Source organism: Symphalangus syndactylus, chromosome 14, assembly GCF_028878055.3.
Source record: "Symphalangus syndactylus isolate Jambi chromosome 14, NHGRI_mSymSyn1-v2.1_pri, whole genome shotgun sequence".
In the NCBI taxonomy this organism is placed as follows: Eukaryota; Metazoa; Chordata; class Mammalia; order Primates; family Hylobatidae; genus Symphalangus; species Symphalangus syndactylus.
Genome location: NC_072436.2, coordinates 63548369 through 63571124, shown reverse-complemented (window position 1 = coordinate 63571124; position 22756 = coordinate 63548369). Strand labels below are relative to the sequence as shown.

Genomic DNA, 22756 nt, shown 5'->3' with positions numbered 1-22756 from the left:
TTTCCCTGCTTTTTCACTGAGCTGATTGCTTCTTTCTCATCAGCTTATAAGTCAGTATTTTATTAGGGATGTGGTTTTATCCCCTATATTATGAGCCTTTATCATCTTTGTCATATTTTTCATGTGATGTGGCTTTATCTTTATCAGAGAAAATTTTATATTTTTATGTAATGTAAACTGTTAGTGTTTTCCTTCATTCTTTAAGATTCCTTCTCCCTAGTATTATACAAATGTGCTATTAAATGTCTTCATCTACTTGATGCACACACATATGCAGGCCATTTGATCCGCCCCTCTTTATTTAATCTGATGTGAGGTGTGGTTCTTTTTCTCCCACTGGGTAGCACTATTTATTGCCAGAGTCATCCTTTGTCCGCTGAATTGAAATCCCACCTTTACATGGTTTATGTCATCCACATTCAGAGAGACCTGCCCTAGATGTGCTCCCATTTCTTTCTGAGTTAGCTCTGCTTTAAAATATTCATAGATTATTAGATTGCTTATATTACTTTTAACTCATCCTTTCATTTAAAATTTTTATTTTATTGAATTTTAAGGCAGACAGTATCAGTGTTGAACTCTGTTTCCAGTCATGAATTTACAAATGCCAGTCCTCTCTTGAGTGCAGTTTCCCCTTCACTTTGTATTATGAACTGTTTGCATTGAGCAGTGCATGATTTTGCCTGTCACCTTCTCTTGCTGAAGCAGATCCAGGTGTGGCAGGGTCTGACGTTTGCCCCAGGTGCGTGTCTGGATTCTGCTCAGATCCACTGCCTTTGCCTGACAATGCTTCTGATCTTCTTCTCATGACTTAAACGTGTTGGGAGGCTCTTGAAGGTACATTTATATTACATACTTGGAGGTACAGAAGCCCAGGTAGAGTAGAGAAGGGTGAGTGCCTAGTGGGAAATTCACCTGTACCCAGTTTCTTCTCTGCCTGGTGAGCCTGGAACGCACAGCCAGCTCTCTGGGTCTGTTTGCGTGCCCCTCATCCATTTTAGGTGCACACTGTGGCTCTTCCTGTCCTGCCCCTTGTCACTACTGCCCTTTATGCCTGGGGTAAACCAACCTTGGCCTTCTCGGATGTAAATTCCTCTTGTTCCTGATCCTTTGCCAAAATGCCCTGCATCTCTCTGGGCTTCTTGTGCTCCTCTCCAGCCCTGGCCCTCTAGGTTGGGGGACATTATTTGGGGTTTTCCCATATCTCCATTCTCTTTGGAAGGGAATTGGGGGAAAGCCCTTGGTATTGTATTTTCATTCCCCCGACCACGTACTCTCTATTAGCAGAAATTCTTCAAAATCTAAGCCACGTCAATGATACTCGACTACAGGACTTTTACTATTTGATTCTTATTGTTGGGATTTGTAGATTAAGATGCTGGTGTTCAAATTACTTTCTTATCCTGTTCGTTTTTATTGTTATGCTTTTATTGAAATTTGAAAGTGAAATTTAGAAGATATTGTTTGACACCTAAGAGACAAAGTACTTCATAATTTCTGTCTTCAAATAGAGTGAAAAACTTCTATTAGATTTGTTTTAAGCAAAATAAGTATTTAGAGAAAATTACATTCCAGGCAAGGGCATAGAATGAGCAAAGGCACAGAGGCAGGACATAAAAGTAAAAAACTTCAGGTGAATAGTCCAAAACTAGATGGGCAGAGAGGAGTCTTGGGAGATTAACCAAAAGGCCTGGGGTTGGGCTTTGTTCAGGTGTTCAAGAAAGAGACCGGCAGGCGTGAGCATGTGGTTGACACGCCACCCGCCCTCTTCGCAAATATTAATCTGCCAACTGTGAAGGTAGCAGTGGTGCCATACAACATTACCCAAATGGAGTTAACCTTTGAATACCTTAAAAATCATCACGTACAGGAGCTTACCTGTTCCTGGATCAGAATGAACAATGACATAAAGTGGTGTTTTTAGGAAGTAAATGCTGTAGACCATCACTGATATTTGAAAACTGTTCTCTAACGTAACAAGGAAAGCAGCAAATTAGGTTAAATAAAAGTTTTAAAGGGAAATAATTACAGACATATATGTATATGTACTTAAATGACAAGGTGAGGCATAGAAGGCAGACCGACATTCAGTGAGGAGGGCCATGCGCCTTGCTGTGCTCCATGGAGACGCTGCCTGCTTATGGAGTGTGCATCACCTGCTGTGTGTGACACAGCATCAGGCGGTCTGGCCTGCAACTGTCGTTCTGTAGTATGGGTTGCCACCTTTTAAGAGCAGATTATTGTATAAAGATAGGAGCACTGAAATAACTTGGTAGTATTTTTTAAATGTACTTAAATTTTAGGAAGAAATACCATCAGTAGTATTTCTAGAACCTTGTATACCTCTCACAGAACATTTATGCGTTATAGAAAATTTGAGAAAGGCATGGCCAGAGCTGGATTTGCATCCCAGATTCACCATTCATGAATCATGTGACCATGGTCAAATTTTCCTCTAAAATAAGGGATAATAATATCTAGGAGTTTTGTTGAAAATTAAATTAGATAATGTTTTTAAGACACATGGTACTGTGCTTGGCATATACAGTGGAGTTATACACATATTTGTTTTGCTGAAATTATTGATTATTATCATAGTTTTATATGCTGAGAGCAGGTAGAATACATGCTTCATTTTTGTTGTTTTAAGCGTGACCCTTAAACACTAAGCAGCTATTTAATCTGTGATGTAACTGAAGAAAGAGCCAACCAGGAAATGCTGGAGGGAATGCAAGTATATGAGACTTCTGGAGAGTTGGTGTGTTTGTAAACGGTCGTGTTTACAAAAGCATGTACTTTTGAGTGACTCAAGTTATTTTCATGGCTTATTTGACTACATGTGTGACTGTTATTTTACAGGTTGACTTTAGAACCTAACATCAGCCTTAGAGGCAGTAGCAAGCCTTGAACAAGTGTTTCTCCCGTAGTGGTACCTTGCAGTTTTTCTTTTATTTAATGCTAAGACATACCTGGCTGTATGCTTAAATATTTTTTAATATTCATTATAGAATACAGAGTTTTTATTCTTCCTTGGAACAGAGGAAATGTAATACTTCATTTATGGCTGAGCTGTTACTAATTGATCCCAGCCAATTCTAAAATAGGCTGGTGTAAGGATTTTCAACCTCATTTATGATTATAGTACATACTAATAAGCCAATAGCATTCTTAATAACCATTTTCTTTGGTTATTCAATTCAGGCTTTGTTTTGTGAATCCCTCACACAGAGAGAGAGACACACAGACACACATACACACACACACACACACACACACACCCCACTGTTATATAACACAATGGGTATTTCTCTTCTCAAATTATACAGGGTTTTCTCATACTGACTCTTACTGTTCTAGCCAAGTAGACTGAGTGTTTGAAATATTGTCTTTGGATACCTGAAGGCAGAGGTAATTGATTCTTGTGGCCTTGCTTTTGAAATTTATCATTTGATATTTTGAATTGCAGATAAATTTAGATAACTGAAAGGAATAACCTCAGCAGAATGTAGGCTTCTCCATTTTGTTCTTATTATCAAAGAATGAAATGTAAAATGAATTATTTAAAATGATTGTCCTTGGAGGCCTTTGGTACTGAGTCATTTTAATGGACTGGTAAGAAGGTGGCCAGGCGCAGTGGCTCATGCTGTAATCCTGGCACTTTGGGAGGCCAAGGCAGGCAGATTGTCTGAGCTCAGGAGGTTGGGACCAGCCTGGGCAACATGGCGAAACCCCATCTCTACTAAAAAAAAAAAATACGAAGGATTAGCCAGTGTGGTGGTGCTCGCCTGTAGTCCCAGCTACTCAGGAGGCTGAGGCATTAGAATCGCTTGAACCTGGGAGGTAGAGGTTGCAGTAAACCAAGATTGCACCACTACACTCCAGGCTGGGCGACAGAGCGAGACTCTGTCTCAGAAAAAAAAAGGGTGGCTCATTTCGTTTGTTGATGATCTTCATGAGAATGGCTAGCACAGACAGAGGAAATTATTTTCTGCTCAAACCTGACCTGATTTCTTTTTCTTTCTGCATTTCTGCCACCTGATTTTATTGTATGGGAAAGTATGAAAACCAGTTCCTCTCAATAAACCTTTAAAAATTATTTAAAAAACCCAACCTCCTGCAATTTCTGAAGTGCCTGATAGTTTCTTCCAATGAAGTTTTCAGTTTACTGATTTTTTTTTCATTCGTAAGAAGGGACTGTGGAGTGAAGATTGTAAGGCAGTGTGGTTTAACTGTTTTAAGTTTTGTTTCTCTTAAATTTATTCTATTCATGTTATTTATAGAGCAACAGAAGAAAGCTTAGAGAATTAAGGACAAATAAATTCAACAGCAGAAGCTTATGAGTAGCTAGATTAATTTCAAAATGATCTGTAAGTAACTATTTTATTTACTGATTTATTTTAAACTTCCACCGACCTTATTGAAATATACTTCCAGAAACATTGTTTGAACTATTCTCATAAATTAGTCATCTTGCAAAACAGCTGTGGCAATACGATACAATGAAGACAGCAGTGATTTAGCAATGAGAAGGTTGGGAGTTCTTGTCTTGGCTCGGTCACAGGGAGATCACATGACATGCCAAAGTCCCCTAGATGAGGAAGCCATGCATGAGAGGATTGAGGATTGGGTCAGTGATCTATGATAGAATACTTTCTATGAGTCTAGAAGCCTCATGAAGAACACACCAGGAAACTTGGGTGAGAGCAGGAGCTTCACCTTATGCAGAATTGCAGTGTGATTTTAGAGTGCTGTTACCATTCTTATGCTTAGAAGGCAGAGTGTCTGAATCAGGATTCTGTTGTGTATAATGGATTGCACTCCCGTTGGCTTAGGCAGAAAGGTGTTAAATGGTTTGCAGAATTGTTGGGAAGGCTGAGCTTCCAGGAGCAGCTCCCAAAGTCTCCACATAGAACTGGACCACCAGGGAACCTACTCCCTCCACCAGGACAGGAGCCTTAGCTTCAGAAAGCTGCCCACCCAGTTGGAAAGCTGCCACCACAGTTGCCAGCACCATAGCATCTTGTCTCTGCTACAGTCTCTGTCTGCATAGTGAATGCCTGGTGCCCTGCCTCTCTTCCTCTGATTCAGGTCCCACTCCAGGTCTTGCCCAAGTCTTTCTGATTGGTGGAACTTAAATCACACCCAAAATCCCATCTGTAGGAGAGCTGTGAGATTTCATCTTTCCAAACTCTGTGTACTGCATGGGGGTTGGAGCACATGTCGGCAGCCAGTCCACTGCATTCACCATTGACAGTAGGTGAAATATTTACGATCAATAACATTTGCATTTTTTCACAAAAAATGCACAATTTGCAGAGTAGCCATACACACTTTTTATTTAGAGCTAATACCAAGTCACTCTACATATAAAAATAATTATTTCTGACCATTTCCCAAGAAAACAGCTCTTCTAAAAATTGAGAGCAGTGCCTACATTATTTCCTAAAGATGCAAACTGGTAGAGAAAACAGGATGTTAAATTCAGAATTTCCCTTCCAGCTTCGTTTGTTTTCTCCAGTTCTGTTTTCCTCTGTGTCTTTTTATCCCATGGGGATGTCCTCCACCTTTTCAATCTGATTTGCTCTTTGCCATGCAGACCTGTGGATGAAGAGCCAGAGTCCTCTGAGGTCGATGCTACTGGTCGGTGGCCTGGTGTCTGTGTTAGCAGAACATCTCCAACACCCCCAGAGTCAGCAACCACCGTTAAGTCACTTATCAAGTCATTTGACTTGGGACGCCCAGGTATTTAATCATTTTTTCTATAAGCAAAGCTCCAAATTCAAACTTTGGCCCGACATTTGATATGTCTACTATCTCTACTCCACCCTGGCCCTATGTTGTTACAACCACAAGGGCGCTTTCCAGGTCCTACCACGTGAAGCCACTGCATGCAGGAGCCTGGCTGAGGCTCCAGGGAGGCACTGATGGAGAGCCTGGCTCATGAATAACACAAATGCAGCCTCTTCCTCTCTACGGCTTCCTTCTATCCAGTTCCCGCCTTGCTACTTTTCTTTTCTGCCTCTCATTGCCATTAAATTCAGGTCACTACTATTTGCCTTTTTGTCATCTCATGAGAATTATGAGGGTCAGCTGGAGACTTCATCTGCTAGGAAACGAGACATCACATCTGTGCACCTGGCCCTCTTGTAGGCACCCCCGGCCATCCCCATCTTGCAACCTGCTAGACGTTTTTCTACCTGGTCTTGTACGTGAGCACCTGTGCTAATCTGTCACTCCTGATATAGGTGTGTTCCCAGCTTTTCCTGGTATTGTCTGATGGTCTCACAAGTCCCCTTTAGTCATGCTTATCTTTCTATATGAGAAAGATGTGTAGCTATACTTCATACATATACTGTACACATAAACATAGCAAATAGAAGAAACAGAATGTGCATCTCCCTACAGTAACAATATCTTTCTTCCCCATACTGCAACAAACATGCCATTGTATTGGGAGACTGTAGTAAAAGTTAATCCTAGGATGTACCTGGTTGTCTCTGCTAAAATTGTTTGCACCTAAATTAGATTAAGACTAGACTCTACATATTCAAAGACATGAAAGCCTTTCATGTCTGTGAAGACAGAAAATGAATTAACAATTCATACAAGAACTTTTCTGTTCCTTCCTTCTCTAGGCACCTTATTATTTATACAGTTTCTTTTTGCTCAGCTATCCTTCATCTAAGACTGACCTCCACTCAGCTAAATCTTCCCTTGTTTCCCCAATGCAGCTCTAGTCCAGAGAAGAAAAGGATAATACAGTAAATATTACACTAAACACGTATACTCCTTAAGCCACCAAAAAAAGTAACCAGAAATCAGGAACAACTATATGCTATTTTGAAGTGGAACAACATATAAATGTTCCCATGTTTTTTCTTGGCAGGTGGAGCTGGACAGAATATTTCTGTCCATAAGGCCCCCAGAAGTCCCCTAAGTGGGATACCAGTGAGGACTGCTCCAGCAGCTGCTGTCTCTCCAATGCAGGTAGATGAGCCCCAGAAATAACCACTGCTTATGGTTTGCTGTGTATCCCTCTAGATGTTTTTCTTTACACGTATTAGTGTCCGTGTGTCTACGTGTGTGTGTGTAGAGTATGTGTTTTGTAAATTGGATTACACTATGCATTATTCCAATACTTATTTCACCTTATCATCGGAATGTAAGCTTCATGAGGTCAGATGTTTTTGTTCATTTTGCTTGCTGTTTTATCTCTTGTCTGTAACACTGGCTGGCACATGGCCACATTATAGTAGAAGTTCAATAAATATTTGTTGAACGAATGAAGGAATATGTCTTCAAATTTTAATATTTGCAGAAACTATTCTTTTTATAAAAGATTACATAATATGTGGTGATTTATTTAGCCACTCTTCTACCGATAGAAGTTAGGTTTTTTTGGATTTAACTTATTACAAAAAATAATACAGTGAAGATACTGATAGAAATTTTTGACCACTTAAGAGGCTACTTTTTAAATAAGGGTATATCAAGATTCATTTGTAAATATCAGAGATCACTGTAGTTAAGCAGAAAGGAATTTAATACAGGGATTTTGGTACTGAGGGCTGGAGAAAGGTCTAGGCTGCACTGAGCTTCCAGGAAAGGTTCCCAGAGCATCTGAAAGTTGGCCCATTAAAGGAGCTTCTGTTTCTGCCAGAATTGGGAAGTCTTTCTCTAGGTGCTTACCGAGGACTGCCACTGTTACCAAGATCTAGGATCAGCCTCGTGACTACACTGCCACAGGTGCAGTCCATGCCAGAAAAGCACGCTCTGTGCCTGCCCCATACTGACCAGAAAACGAAGGAACAGACCCCAGAACCTCTGCTCCCCTGCCACAGAACAGCGAATGCCTTCTCAGCCATGTTTACCAGGAGAAGCTGCAGAAGGGAAGCCTTATGCTCCCTTGCACCTTCCAGATCCTCTGAGAGGGGGCCTGTTTGACAGAAGCTAGGCCACTTGATGAGCCAAGCTTTAAAGGAGTTTGCCAAGTACACCCTTTAGCTTCCCAGTCCCTTATAGTTCAATAAGTCACCCTACAAAGAGAGGAGGATGGAGTTGAGTGAGCCCATCTTGAGATCTTCTACAAATTGATTCCTAGTAAAGGAAAATGGAGTCCTAGAAAAGGAAGTGTATTTGGCCTTTCCCAGCATGTTGAAAAACTTGATAGACACATTGCCCTTCAGTTTGCCCTCCCGCTCACAGTACTATTTTCCAAGAATTTTGACACTGTCTATAAATTTTGAAGATCAAGTAAATGAACAATATCTTGTTTTACTTTGTCAGTAAGGTGGTATGATTCATATGATTATAGGCCATTTATCTTTTGTGTGTCTGTATGGAAACTTACATACTTTGCCTGCTTTTCTTTTGAAGTGTTAGTCTTTTTACGTTTTGTAAGAAGTATTGATATATTGTACTTTTTAACATTTTTTCATATGTAATTGTATTACCTTTGTTATCTATCTTTTATTTTATTGTACTTTAAGTTTTAGGGTACATGTGCACAATGTGCAGGTTTGTTACATATGTATCCGTGTGCCATGTTGGTCTGCTGCACTCATTAACTCATCATTTAGCATTAGGTGTATCTCCTAATGCTATCCCTCCCCCCTCCCCCCACCCCACAACAGTCCCCAGTGTGTGATGTTCCCCTTCCTGTGTCCATGTGTTCTCATTGTTCAATTCCCACCTCTGAGTGAGAACATGCAGTGTTTGGGTTTTTGTCCTTGAGATAGTTTACTGAGAATGATGGTTTCCAGTTTCATTCATGTCCCTACAAAGGACATGAACTCATCATTTTTTATGGCTGCATAGTATTCCATGGTGTATATGTGCCACATTTTCTTAATCCAGTCTATCGTTGTTGGACATTTGGGTTGGTTCCAAGTCTTTGCTATTGTGAGTAGTGCCGCATTAAACATACGTGTGCATGTGTCCTTATAGCAGCATGATTTATAATCCTTTGGGTATATACCCAGTAATGGGATGGCTGGGTCAAATGGTATTTCTAGTTCTAGATCCCTGAGGAATTGCCACACTGACTTCCACAATGACTAGTTTACAGTCCCACCAACAGTGTAAAAGTGTTCCTATTTCTCCACATCCTCTCCAGCACCTGTTTCCTGACTTTTTAATGATGGCCATTCTAACTGGTATGAGATGGTATCTCATTGTGGTTTTGATTTGCATTTCTCTGATGGCCAGTGATGATGAGCATTTTTGCATGTGTTTTTTGGCTGCATAAATGTCTTCTTTTGAGAAGTGTCTGTTCATATCCTTTGCCCACTTTTTGATAGGGTTGTTTGTTTTTTTCTTGTAAATTTGTTTGAGTTCATTGTAGATTCTGGTTATTAGCCCTTTGTCAGATGAGTAGGTTGCAAAAATTCTCCCATTTTGTAGGTTGCCTGTTCAGTCTGATGGTAGTTTCTTTTGCTGTGCAGAAGCTCTTTAGTTTAATTAGATCCCATTCATCAATTTTGGCTTTCGTTGCCATTGCTTTTGGCGTTTTAGACATGAAGTCCTTGCCCACGCCTATGTCCTGAATGGTATTGCCTAGATTTTCTTCTAGGGTTTTTATGGTTTTAAGTCTAACATGTACGTCTTTAATCCATCTTGAATTAATTTTTGTATAAGGTGTAAGGAAGGGATCCAGTTTCAGATTTCTACATATGGCTAGCCAGTTTTCCCAGCACCATTTATTAAATAGGGAATCCTTTCCCCATTGCTTCTTTTTGTCAAGTTTGTCAAAGATCAGATAGTTGTAGATATGTGGCATTATTTCTGAGGGCTCTGTTCTGTTCCATTGATCTATATCTCTGTTTTGGTACCAGTACCATGCTGTTTTGGTTACTGTAGCCTTGTAGTATAGTTTGAAGCCAGGTAGCGTGATGCCTCCAGCTTTGTTCTTTTGGGTTAGGATTGACTTGGTGATGTGGGCTCTTTTTTGGTTCCATATGAACTTCAAAGTAGTTTTTTCCAATTCTGTGAAGAAAGTCATTGGTAGCTTGATGGGGATGGCATTGAATCTATAAATTACCTTGGGCAGTATGGCCATTTTCAGGATATTGATTCTTCCTACCCATGAGCATGGAATGTTCTTGCATTTGTTTGTATCCTCTTTTATTTCATTGAGCAGTGGTTTGTAGTTCTCCTTGAAGAGGTCCTTCACATCCCTTGTAAGTTGGATTCCTAGGTATTTTATTCTCTTTGAAGCAGTTGTGAATGGGAGTTCACTCATGCTTTGTCTCTCTGTTTGTCTGTTGTTGGTGTATAAGAATGCTTGTGATTTTTGTACATTGATTTTGTATCCTAAGACTTTGCTGAAGTTGCTTATCAGCTTAAGGAGATTTTGGGCTGAGACAATGGGGTTTTCTAGATATACAATCATGTCATCTGCAAACAGGGACAATTTGACTTCCTGTTTTCCTAATTGAATACCCTTTATTTCCTTCTCCTGCCTGATTGCCCTGGCCAGAACTTCCAACACTATGTTGAATAGGAGTGGTGAGAGAGGGCATCCCTGTCTTGTGCCAGTTTTCAAAGGGAATGCTTCCAGTTTTTGCCCATTCAGTATGATATTGGCTGTGGGTTTGTCCTAGATAGCTCTTATTATTTTGAGATATGTCCCATCAATACCTAATTTATTGAGCGTTTTTAACATGAAGGGTTGTTGAATTTTGTCAAAGGCCTTTTCTGCATCTGTGGAGATAATCATGTGGTTTTTGTCTTTGGTTCTGTTTATATGCTGGATTACATTTATTGATTTGCGTATGTTGAACCAGCCTTGCATCCCAGGGATGAAGCCCACTTGATCATACCAGAGGTACAAGGAGGAACTGGTACCATTCCTTCTGAAACTATTCCAATCAATAGAAAAAGAGAGAATCCTCCCTAACTCATTTTATGAGGCCAGCATCATCCTGATACCAAAGCCCTGGCAGAGACACAACCAAAAAAGAGAATTTTAGACCAGTATCCTTGATGAACATTGATGCAAAAATCCTCAATAAAATACTGGCAAACTGAATCCAGCAGCACAGCAAAAAGCTTATCCACCTTTGTTATCTTTTAATGTCATATTAATAGTTATCTTTTACTGAAGAGAAATTTTACATTTTTGTGTTGTGTTTTAAGATTTTGTTTTGTTTCCTGCCTTAAAATGTCTTTTCTAACTATTAGATGATTAAAATATTCTCCCTAAATATCTTAAGGAAGTCTTTTATTTGTTCAGTCTTAAAACCCATAGAAACATGGGTTTGGATTTAGATGTTCTTCCCCTATCTTAACTGCCTTCTGGAAGCAGAACTAAATACTCTCTGGAGGACAATTACATCATCTAGATCCTTAAATTATAGCCACATTTTAAAAAGTACAATGTCATATAGTAACTTTAAACAACACCAGGCATGGTCAGGTGCAGTGGCTCATGCCTGTAATCCTAGCATTTTGGGAGGCCGAAGCAGGCAGATCACGAGGTCAGGAGTTTGAGACCAGCCTGGCCAACATAGTGAAACCCTGTCTCTACTAAAAATACAAAAATCAACTGGGCATGGTAGTGTGTGCCTGTTGTCCCAGCCACTCAGGAGGCTGAGGCAGGAGAATCACTTGAACCCAGGAGGCGGAGGTTGTGGTGAGCTGAGATCGCACCACTGCATTCCAGCCTGGGCAACAGAGGAAGACTCCATCTTAAAATAAAATAAAACAAAAAACCAGGCATACAAATAGATAATACCAAATGATGAAAAGCCAAGAGAAAAAATAGACAATAGAAACAGAGACAGAAGATTTAGATATTGATATTAGTAGACATAGACCCTAAAACAACTGAGATTAATGCTGTCAGTAAAATAAGTGACAAGGTAGACAATTTCAGCAGAAAACCGCAATGTATAAAAAAGAATCTGTTAGAGATTTTGTAACTTAAAAATAAAATACCTGAATTAAAGACTTAATAAAGTTTAGCTGTAGCTTAAACAGTTTAGGAGAGGCTTAAAGAACTGAAGACAAGTCAGTATAAATATCTGAACTGAAGCACAGAGAAAAAGGATAGGAAATAGAGAAAAGGACATAAGAAACATATGGGATGGAATAAAAAGATCTCATATGTAATTGGAGTCCCCAAAAGGGGAGAAAAAGGGCAGAAGCAATATTGGAAGGGATAATGATCAAGAATTCCCAAAACCGATAAAAGATGTCAAGTCCAGATTCAAGAAACAATAAGAACCCTAAGTGAGATAAGTACAAAGAAAACCACCCAGACACATGAGGTTAAAACTGCTGGAAATGAAAGAGAAAGCATCCTAAAAGCACCCAAAAGAAAAAAGGCACTTTAATGTCCAAGGAGCAAGAGCAAAACTGGTATCTTTCTTGTCAAGAAAAATGATGGAAGCCCTGAAGACAATGCAATGGCATCTGCAAAATGCTGAAAGAAAACACCTGCTTTCCTTTACCTCATGAAAATACGCTTCAAAGTTCTGTACCTAGTGAAAATACCCTGCAAAGGTGAACACAAAAGAAAGATGCTTTCAGTCCAACAAAATCAGATGTTTTTTCCTAGGATACTTGCAGTGAAAAGACTATTTAAAGGAGCTCTGCATGTAGTTTTGTTCTTTTAAAAGACTATTAAAATTCAAAACCTCTGACAAGAAAAGCTAATGCAAAATTACCTGTATCAGGAATTTGTAAATGGGTACATCACTAAAGATTTCATAATTATTAAAGCAATAGTAAGAGAATATCATATATTACTACTTTGTGCTATAAATTAGAAAATATTGATGAAATGGTCAAAATCTTAGAAAAATTTAACGTGCTAAACTTACGTAGGAGAGAGTAGTAGAAAATCTCAATCACCTATAGTTTATATCTTTTCCTTAAAAGAAATGCCAGGCCCTTGTGGCTTCACCATGAAACCTCCCAAACATTTAAGGAAGAAGTAATGTCAATCTTACGTAAATTCAGAGACTAGGAAAGAGGTCAGCATAGCTTTGATCCCTAATGCTTACAAGAACATTAATAGACAAGAAAATTAAAAGGTCTTTCTCACGAACCTCTTTGCAAAAATCCTGAACAAAATCTTGGGAAACCTTATTCAGAGATACATGAAAAAGATCATGTCATGTTGGGTTTATTCCAGGAATGGAAGGTGGTTTTAACTATTGAAGCCAACCAGAGTAATTCACCACATTAACAAAGGTATAAAAAGAATATGGTCGGCAGGGTGCAGTGGCTTATGCCTGTAATCCCAGCACTTTGGGAGGCCAAGGTAGGTGGATCACTGGAGGCCAGGAGTTCAAAACCACTCTGGTCACCATGGCAAAACCCCATCTCTACTAAAAATACAAAAATTAGCTGGGCGTGGTGGTGCATGCCTGTAACCCCCAGCTACTTGGGAGGCTGAGGCACAAGAATGGCTTAAACCCAGGAGGCGGAGGTTGCAGTAACCTGAGATCGTTGCCATTCCACTCCTGGGTGACAGAGCAAGACTCTATCTCAAAAAAAAAAAAAAAAAAAAAAAAAAGAATATGGTCATCTTAGTAGGTGGCAGGAAAATGTAGTCGATAAAGATTAATATCTTTCTTGATGGAAATTCTTAGAAAACTAGGAATAGAAGGGAAAGTCTTTAATCTGATAAAGGGTCTGTATTAGATATCTACAGCAAACATCAAACTTAATGGTGAAATATTGGATGCTTTCCCACAGGATTGTGAATGGGATAGTAATGCCCCATATTGTCACTTTTGTTCAGCCAACTTCAAAAGCAAGATTTAAAACTACTTTTGAAAACTGTATACCATGACCATTATATTTTTGTGGGATGTGGATACATGGAATTGTGTTTAATATGCTATAAAGTAGAGCCTCTAAGAGAAAATAATGTTCTGGAAAGCCTCAGAATGGCCCTGCACAGGCAAATGTACCAGGTTGTTCATTGCAGCATTGTTCCTAATATCAATATCAATATCAATAGAGAATCAGTAAAATAAATTATGGTAATGAAAAAACTAAGATCTACTGAATGCTTACCATCTGCTGGGCTGTGTTTTGATTGTTCTAACTGGATTTAAATCATTTAATCCTCTCATAACCCTCTGAGGTAAGTACCTTTAGTATCGTTGCCATTTTATAGATAAAGAAAATAAGGCACAGAAAATTAAGTAACCCAGAGTCTCACAGGTGGGTGGTGCCATCTGGCCCCAGAGCCACTTGCTTGGCCTCTTGTGACACTTCTCATAGGAAGCTGCCAAGATGGTGGGTGATGGTGGGTGTAGAATGACCTCTAAGATACAGTAAGTGAAAGAAGCAAAATAGTGTACAAAACAATGTAATGCTATGATAACAGCTGTGTTTTTAGAAAAACAGAGGGTGTTTTTCAAGGTTTTTCCTTGAATAATATCATGCTTACTTGCATTCTGAAATGCTTTTTTAAATGGCAGTAAAAAAATACACCATGAAATCTACCCTATTAACAAATTTTTAAGTATTGTTAACTAGAAGCACAATATTGTATGGCAGGTCTCTAGAAAAATTTTTTTTTAATTTCAAATTTTATTTCAGATTCAGGGTGTACATGTACAGATTTGTTACATGGATATATTGTGGGATGCTGAGGTTTGGGGTATGATTGATCCCATCAACCAAGTAGTGAGCCTAGTACCCAACAGGTTTTCAGTGCTTGCTTCTCCCTCCTCTAGCACTCCCCAGTGTCTCTTGTTGCCATCTTTCTGTCCTCTAGAACTGTTTTATCTTGCCTGACTGAAACTCTGTATCCACGGAACAATTCCCCACTTCCCCTCCCTGAGGCCTCTGGGAGCCACCACCCTGCTGTCTGCTTCTGTGATTTTGACTACTTTAGATTCCTCACGTACATAGAGTTATGCCGCTCTTGTCCTTCAGTGACTGGTGTATTTGACTTAGCATAATGTCTCCAAGACTCATTTATATTGTAGCATGGGACAGGATTTCCTTCTTTTTTAAGGCTGAATAATATTCCATTGTATATTCTGTGCCACATTTGCTTTATCCGTTCATCTCGTGGTGGACACTGGGGTTGCTTCCACGTCTTGGCTGTTGTGAATTATGCTGCAATGAACAAGAGAGTGCAAGTATCTCTTTGAGATCCTGTTTTCAGTTTTCTTGGGTAAATACCTAGAAGTGGCATTGCTGGAGCATTTGGTAGTACTATTTTTAATTTTCTGAGGAACTTCTATAATGTTCTCCGCAATGGCTGCACCATTGTACATTCCCACCAAGAGTACACAGGAGTTTCATTTTCTCTACCTCCTCACCAACACTTGTTCTTTTTCAGTTTTTTTTTTTGATGATGGTCTTCCTAATAAACGTGAGGTGGTGTGTCACTGTGGTTTTGGTTTGCATTTCCCTGATGATTAGTGATGTTGAGCATCTTTTCATATACCTATTAACCATTAAAAATAGAATACTTATACACACATCCTTGAATATATATAGAATATTCCAGGAAAGATATTCACAAAGCCAATTAATAATGATTGCCCTTGGAGAGAAGAACTAGGAGGTGGGAAGGAAAAGGAGACTTTCTCTTCATTATTTGCCTTTTTTATTGCTTTTGAGGATGGTGTCTATTTCATGTATTACCTATTCAAATAAATGAGTTAATTAAAAACTCACCTGGTTATTCCACTGTGTTTAAGAACTATTGCACACACACGCATGCACACACACACATCTGTGTTTGTGCTATTCTTGATGTTATGAGCTCACCATGCTGGTGTCCCCTTGGTTTTTACAGAGGCATTCGACTTACAGCAGTGTGCGGCCAGCCAGCAGAGGGGTGACTCAACGCTTGGACCTTCCTGACCTCCCTCTCTCAGGTAAATTATGTCAACATAAAGAACTTTTGACTTATCTTTCTGTGCAGTTAACTTTTCTTCATTTCTTTGCATGAAGCTCAGCTTGGAAAAATAATCAGTGGCATTTCTTGCAAGTGATTTCAACCCCAGAATAATGTACATATCATGGATGTTAGATGGAGCAGTGCAGCTGACAGAAGGAAAAGGTGTCTGTCTCCTGCCAGCTGCACTTCTCAGTGCCCTTGTGCTGGGGAGACAGGCCCAATTTTTTTTTTTTTCTTTTTCTTTTTTTAGAGACATGGTCTTGCTTTGTTTCCCAGGCTGGTCTCAAACTCCTGGTCTCAAGTGATCCTCTTGCCTCAGCCTCCCACAGTGCTGGGATTATAGGTGTGAGTCACTGTGCCTGGCATATTGTTTTTTAACTGAATCTCAAGAGCCTATTTTCTAATCTTTAAATAAAGTAACTAAGGGAAAAAAATCTTACCTGATTTTGAATTTGTCTGCTACTTCCGCAATTCTTAAAATTTACCTCTTTAAAGGTATTTGTCTTTTGGTGCAATCCTCTTCCTGTTGTTACACCGTGTGTGTGTGTGTGTATTTGTTTTGTTTTAACTCAAATCCTGGTTGTAAAGTGGAGGTTGCATTCAGCAGTCCCCACTCATCACATTTGCATTGCACCACATCTCCTGTGTCACAGGCTGCTGTGAAGCAGCCCTCAAGAAGGGACACGTGGGCTTGAGTCTCGGCACTGCTGCTCAGCCTGGCTTTGGCCCCATCACCCCACTTCTCTGTGCTTTAGTCTCCTCATCTCTAAAATGAAAATAATCTGGTCCACTTCCTAGGATTGTACCAAGGATTGAGTTAGCACATTAAAGCGCCTTGAACATGCTGGGTGTGTGGCAAGCGCTGTGGAAGTGTTTACTGTGCACATCTCACCTGCTGTTCCCTGCTGACCCAGTTCACCTGCCCAGAACTAAAAGGACAGCAGTGCTCGAGCCTAGTGGGAAGTTAAGGTTGTCCAGAATATGGGGCTTAGAACCTATGTATGTGTCTATGTGGTCACTGTTAGGGAATAAAAAAGCCAAAAAGAACACTGATTGGACTGTTTACTGGTCCCTGTAGGAAGGATAGAAAGCCAAAAGTCTGGATCACATGGACAGAAATCCTTTTGTTTCTAAGCATAAAATAAAATTTCTACAGCTGTACTTCCTTTAGATCTTGGTCAAACACAATCAGGCTTGCTCTTAAAATAGTTGATTCTATGAGGGAACTTTCCCCTCTGAATCTTCTTTGCTTTTTCATGGAATTAAATAAGGATTTTAGAGTTGGATAAACACTGACAATTGAGAATTTGAAGATGATCTCAGCCCGTTCCTCGAATTTTACATGGGAAAGATTCAAGCCCTACAGAAATTGAGTGACTTATAAAGGCTGCAGCGATTTTGAATGACTCTGGGGCCAGGAAGTCTCCTGATTCTTTCTACCGTGTACATCTTGGTGCTGAGGCTGGTGATTGCTCTGAGTAATAGCTTTCTAAAGAAGTGATGAAAGTTTACATCGGACTCCAAGTCATGATAATGACTTCCCAGCAGAAGGAAATGAAGACCAAAGGCCAGTGTAAAGTCAAGAGTGTAAGAACAAACAGAGACAGAGTTCAGTGGAGGTAGAGAAATGAGAGAGTCCATGCTCCAGGAGACCAGGCCTGAGTGTCCCATACTAGGAGGGGAGTGTAGGAGACCAGAGCACGGCAGGAAGCCCACTTGGGTCATGGTCTCCGTGCTTGCTTTGTAGCACAAAAGAGGGAATAATTTGATGACACGCATAGTGCTAGGTGTGGGGTTTTTGAAAAATTGTGGTAAAAGACACATAATATAAAATTTACCATATCAACTGTTTTTAAGTGTACTAGGTAAGCCTTTGGTAGATAATATTTGTGTCTTCTCTCTGTTCCACTAGCCTTAAAGTTTCCTATTGTGTAGAGACACCATTCTTTTTGGTTTTCTTTGAAAGAGAGTCTTGCTGTCACACAGGCAGGAGTGCAGTGGCATTATCATAGCTCACTACAGCCTCAAACATCTGGCCTCAAATGATCCTCCTGCTTCAGCCTTCAAGTGGCTGGGACTAGAGGTGCATGTCACCATGCCTGGCTAATTAAAAAAATCTTGTGGGGGGATAGAGACAGGGTCTCACTAAGTTGCCCAGGCTGGTCTTGAACTCCTGGCCTCAAGCAGTCCTCCTGCCTTGGCCTCCCAAAGTGCTGGGATTGCAGTTATGAGCCATCATGCCTGGCCAAGAAACCATTCTTTTTTTTTTTTTGATATGGAGTCTCGCTCTGTCACCCAGGCTGGAGTGCAGTGGCGTGATCTCGGCTCACTGCACTGTCCGCCTCCCAGGTTCACACCATTCTCCTGCCTCAGCCTCCCAACTAGCTGGGACTACAGGCGCCTGCCACCATGCCTGGCTAATTTTTTATATTTTTAGTAGAGATGGGGTTTCACCGTGTTAGCCAGGATGGTCTCCATCTCCTGACCTCATAATCCGCCCGCCTCGGCCTCCCAAAGTGCTGGGATTACAGACATGAGCCACCACACCCGGCCGAAACCATTCTTTTAGGTGACAAGATACATACTGAACTTGAGGCCACAATAGCTTATTGCTCTGAAGTTAATACCTCATTGACAGCCCTCCCTACTTAGCCCCCACCAGGCACCTGTCTGCTTGGATGATTCTATTTACTGTTATTACAGCAAAGGATTACAGTGACAGTTACTTGCTTCCAGGAATCCCCAGCAATTGCTTGTCAACATTGAGGTCATTGGAAGCTGCAGAAACCAAAGATTAATGTGCTGTTCTTGTTGTTCTCTTGGATGTAAATACTATTTTTCTCTGCTATTTAGAGCTGACTAGCCTCACTCCCAACTTTACTGCCCCTAGTTGGTGGCAGTGAGCTGTAGAAGGATTATTTTCTTCTGTGACTATTCACAGGTCATGGGCGGCAACTGTGGGCTCATCCTGGTCCCTGGTCTGCTCTGTAGCTTTGAACAAGGCACTTAGTTCTCTGAGCTCCAGTTTCCTCTATAAATATAAACTAGACAATCTCGAAAAATTTCTCCTGTTACACACTTTTATGGTCCTTTAAGAAATATCATCTGGCTAGACATGGCACTTTCCTGTAGTCCCAGCTACTTGGGAGGCTGAGGCAGAGGATCGTTAGGAGGTCAAGTCCAAATCCAGCCTGGGCAACACAGCAAGACCCTGTCTCTAGAAGAGAAAAAGAAAAGTATCATCTGGAGGATTCAGTTCATTTCATTACCTGTTTTGACTCAGACTAATATGACAGCAGAAAGGAGCCTTGAAAGAGTGATTTCCACTTCTTTTTTAGCAAGCCAGGCCCTATGGCTAGAACGGCCTTTTCTCTTGTAAAGTAGTTCTTCTTGGTTCCCAGCTTCTTGTTTACTGCTGCCTGTGATCTGATGATCACATGAGGCATTTTCCTGCCGCTGTCTCTCAGATGTCTGTCAGTTAAAACAAAAGATACTACCTGGGGACAGGGCTGGCTTCATTGTTGCTTGCACAAGGCCCTTAGAAGGACACATGCTTGGTGTAATGCTCTGATGACATCATCTTGAAATTCACAGTGATTTTTGAACAAGAGGTTGATTTGGCGCTAGATGGTATAAATGATGTAGTGGTCCTGCCTGTAGAATCCACATTCCTATTGCATTTTTATTACTTCAGAAACTATATATGTTTGCACGTGAGGATAAAATGAGAACTGTGTTGTATTTGAGAATGAAGTATGATGGCAGTCAAGAGCTGCTTCTTTGGGAATGGGTGATTATGTGGTTGTTCCCACAGATATGCTAAAGGGAAGGACTGAGACCCTGAAGCCGGACCCCCACCTCCGTAAGAGTCCCTCACTGGAGTCACTGAGCAGACCCCCGTCTCTGGGCTTTGGGGACACAAGACTGCTGAGTGCTTCCACCCGGGCATGGAAACCACAAAGCAAACTCAGGTATCGTGTTTCAAGCAATAAGAAATCAGAAAATCATCGGGCTAATCACCTTTTATTCTTCCTTCTGTTTTGTCCCTGTGGCCAATTTACTTCTACAAATATTTCCTGCATGAAAATGACTGAGACATTATGTCTGCCCTTGGTGAGTCTAAAAGGAGGACGGTGGGTAGTGGTAGTGTGCAAAATGGAATTAAGGGCTGTAAAAAACAATACCGCATAAGCAAAGTCTTGAGAGGTTGTTAGTTGGATCAAGAAGTCTAGAGAGAAGTGGCGTTTCTGTCAAGGGCTCTCAAAGTACCATTACAAGCACACTGGAATAGTGATCAGGGAATGTGGGTGGTGTCATGTGTCTGGACTAGTCTGTGGGCTTCCTGAGAGCTCTGCTGTACATATGCATAACAAGCTCTCTGTCAGTATTTGTTGGGTGGATGGATAGGTGACTAGGACATTCCATCTGGAAGGCATATTGTAAGTAGTCTTCATTGCTAAGGAAGAGGTTTGTGCATTATTTTGGTAAAGCACTGGAGTACCACCAAGTTTGTGGGATTTTGTTTTGGATTTTGAGGTTGTGCAGTGAGATTGGACCTGCATTTTAAGGAGGATTCATCAGAAAACAGTGGTATATAAGGATTGGAGAGGCATTTTGAAATCAGTGTTTAAGAAGGACTTTCACAGGGATGTAAAGGAGGGGTTGGCAGAGGGAGAGGATGGCAAGACCAGCAGGGTGGTCACTAAGAGCTTGTCTTTGTTCCCACACCTCTGTCACTTCCTCCCTTTCCAGTGCCGCTGGTCGCCCAGGCCACAGCAAACCTCTTTCAGCTGCTTCCTCTCTCCCTAGTGACTTCCCTGCTTCTCTGTGTTGGTTAATTTTCTGAAGCACTGAGCATGTCCTGCTGCAGACCTTGCAGAAATCTCACATGACTGTCATCTGTACTCCTCATCCTGGTCTTCTAGATGCCCCATGACTTAGCACCACCCCACCCACCTGCCAGAATGGCCCTGTTCCTCTCTCCATCTGAGCCTGTTTTAGTTTTGTAATAGAACATGACCATTTCTGATTGCAAGTCTTTATGTATAAGGTTCTAGCCTGAATCATTTTTCTTTTCTCCTTTCATACTCCAAATACTGCTTCTCCTTCAAGGTCAAACCTTTCATGAAATTGTACCTAACACCTGGCACATTGACATATCCCTTTTCTGACTTTGGCATCTTACATTTTTTTGGGTGTTTAGTTATTGTACTGCTTTGTAGTGTGGAACACTGTTGCACAGTACATGCCATTGTCTCCATTTATGCTATAATTTAGTGGACAGTAAAGGTTCAACTTACATTTTGGTATCTCTTCCAGCCCTTTGCATTGTGCAACACACATAGCATTTCACTTAGTAAAACTTATGAGTGAGTAGATGGATTAATATACAAAATTGGCTAGTTTAGGAGTAATAGCTTTTTAATAAATTTTATAATCACAAATATGGGTATTATAGAACGATTTATAAAAGTCTGAATAAATTCAGGTCTTGTTACAGCTTTGCGTATAGCATATATTTGGACCCAAATAGATGAAGTCATGTGTTTCAGAGGTTTAATATAAAGCCTCAGATACTACATATTGTCCTGTTTATGTGCAAGAGATTTAAATAATCAAAAGAGGTTTTAGAGACCAGAATTAGTGCTGTTCTGAAATTGCCCTTTTCTTTATGCCAGAAATGCATACAAAAAGGCTATATGTATATGAATATGCTATTGATATTTTACCTTTTTTAATGAAAAGTTAAATTAGTAAAATTCTTATTTCAATTTTACATTTATGTTATTGAGATAAACAATGGCAGGATATTTGGTGTTTTTAATATGCCCTTCCAATGCACCTTTAAAATTTATTTTATTTTATTTTTTGGAGATGGGGTCTTGCTCTGTTGCCCGGGCTATAGTGAGGTGGCACAGTCATAGTGCACTACAATCCTAAACTCCTGGCCTCAAGCAATCCTCCCGCCTCAGCCTCCTGAGTAGCTGGGATTATAGGTGCACACCATCATGCCCAGCTAATTTTTTTATTTTTTATTTTTTTAAAGATGGGGTCTCGTTATGTTGCCCAGGCTGGTCTTGAACTCCTGGGCTCCAGAGATCTTCCTGCCTTGGCTGCTAAAGTTCTGGGATTATAGATGTGGGCCACTGCACCCAGCCAATCGACCTTTTACATGTTATTTAGATATTGGTTTAGTCTTGAAACATGTAGGGTGTGTTTTGTTTACGTATCTTTAATTCAAATGATATTGTACTTAAGTAAACAAATGAAAGACTAGATGGATGAGCAACAGATGGATTTTAAAACAAAATGTAACAAAACTCTCCCCAGGTTTATGATAGTCAGGAAGCACAATTTAATTTTTATTTTATACTGTGAGATATCACAAAATAGTAATGTGACTAATTCGGCTATTTCTTTAGAGTCTTGCTGGATAAACTAGACTTTTGCTTTTCTAAAGTAGGTATTTATTTCTTGTGTATTTGAGGATTCTAAGTATTAGCATCTTCTCCTTATCATGTGCTCTTCTTTCTAACCAGTGTGGAAAGAAAAGACCCTCTGGCGGCCTTGGCCCGGGAATACGGTGGTTCCAAGCGCAATGCTCTACTGAAATGGTGCCAGAAGAAGACACAAGGTTATGCGGTAAGGGACAACGTCAGCCAACTTCCAGCTGGCCCTGGGCAGTAGTAGTCCTGTGCCAGTACATGTTCCTTGTGTGCCTGTGCTTGATGGGCCAATATGCATGTAATTATCACCTTTCTATTCTCCTAGGCAGGGCTGCCAAGGAGCGTTTGATATTTGTGCACTGCCCAAAGGCACCCTGACAGAGGCAAATGCAACTGAAAAACAGTCTGCACTCCACCCACCAAATGTATGGCT

General features: G+C 40.4%; 1 protein-coding gene across 13 annotated transcripts in view; it reads left to right on the top strand.

Moving 5' to 3' along the window:
• SPECC1 (sperm antigen with calponin homology and coiled-coil domains 1) overlaps positions 1–22756 on the top strand; it is a 304891-nt gene that overhangs the window by 217208 nt on the left and 64927 nt on the right. For 12 of the 13 annotated variants that reach the window (XM_055243198.2, XM_063617724.1, XM_063617723.1 and 9 more), the window contains 5 exons: positions 5597–5742; positions 6887–6987; positions 15773–15854; positions 19692–19848; positions 22417–22519. In XM_055243198.2, coding sequence (XP_055099173.1) covers positions 5597–5742; positions 6887–6987; positions 15773–15854; positions 19692–19848; positions 22417–22519 — 589 coding nt within the window. Of the gene's footprint in view, positions 1–5596; positions 5743–6886; positions 6988–15772; positions 15855–19691; positions 19849–22416; positions 22520–22756 lie in introns of those variants that run through there. The other variant, XM_063617729.1, reaches the window with a different exon arrangement.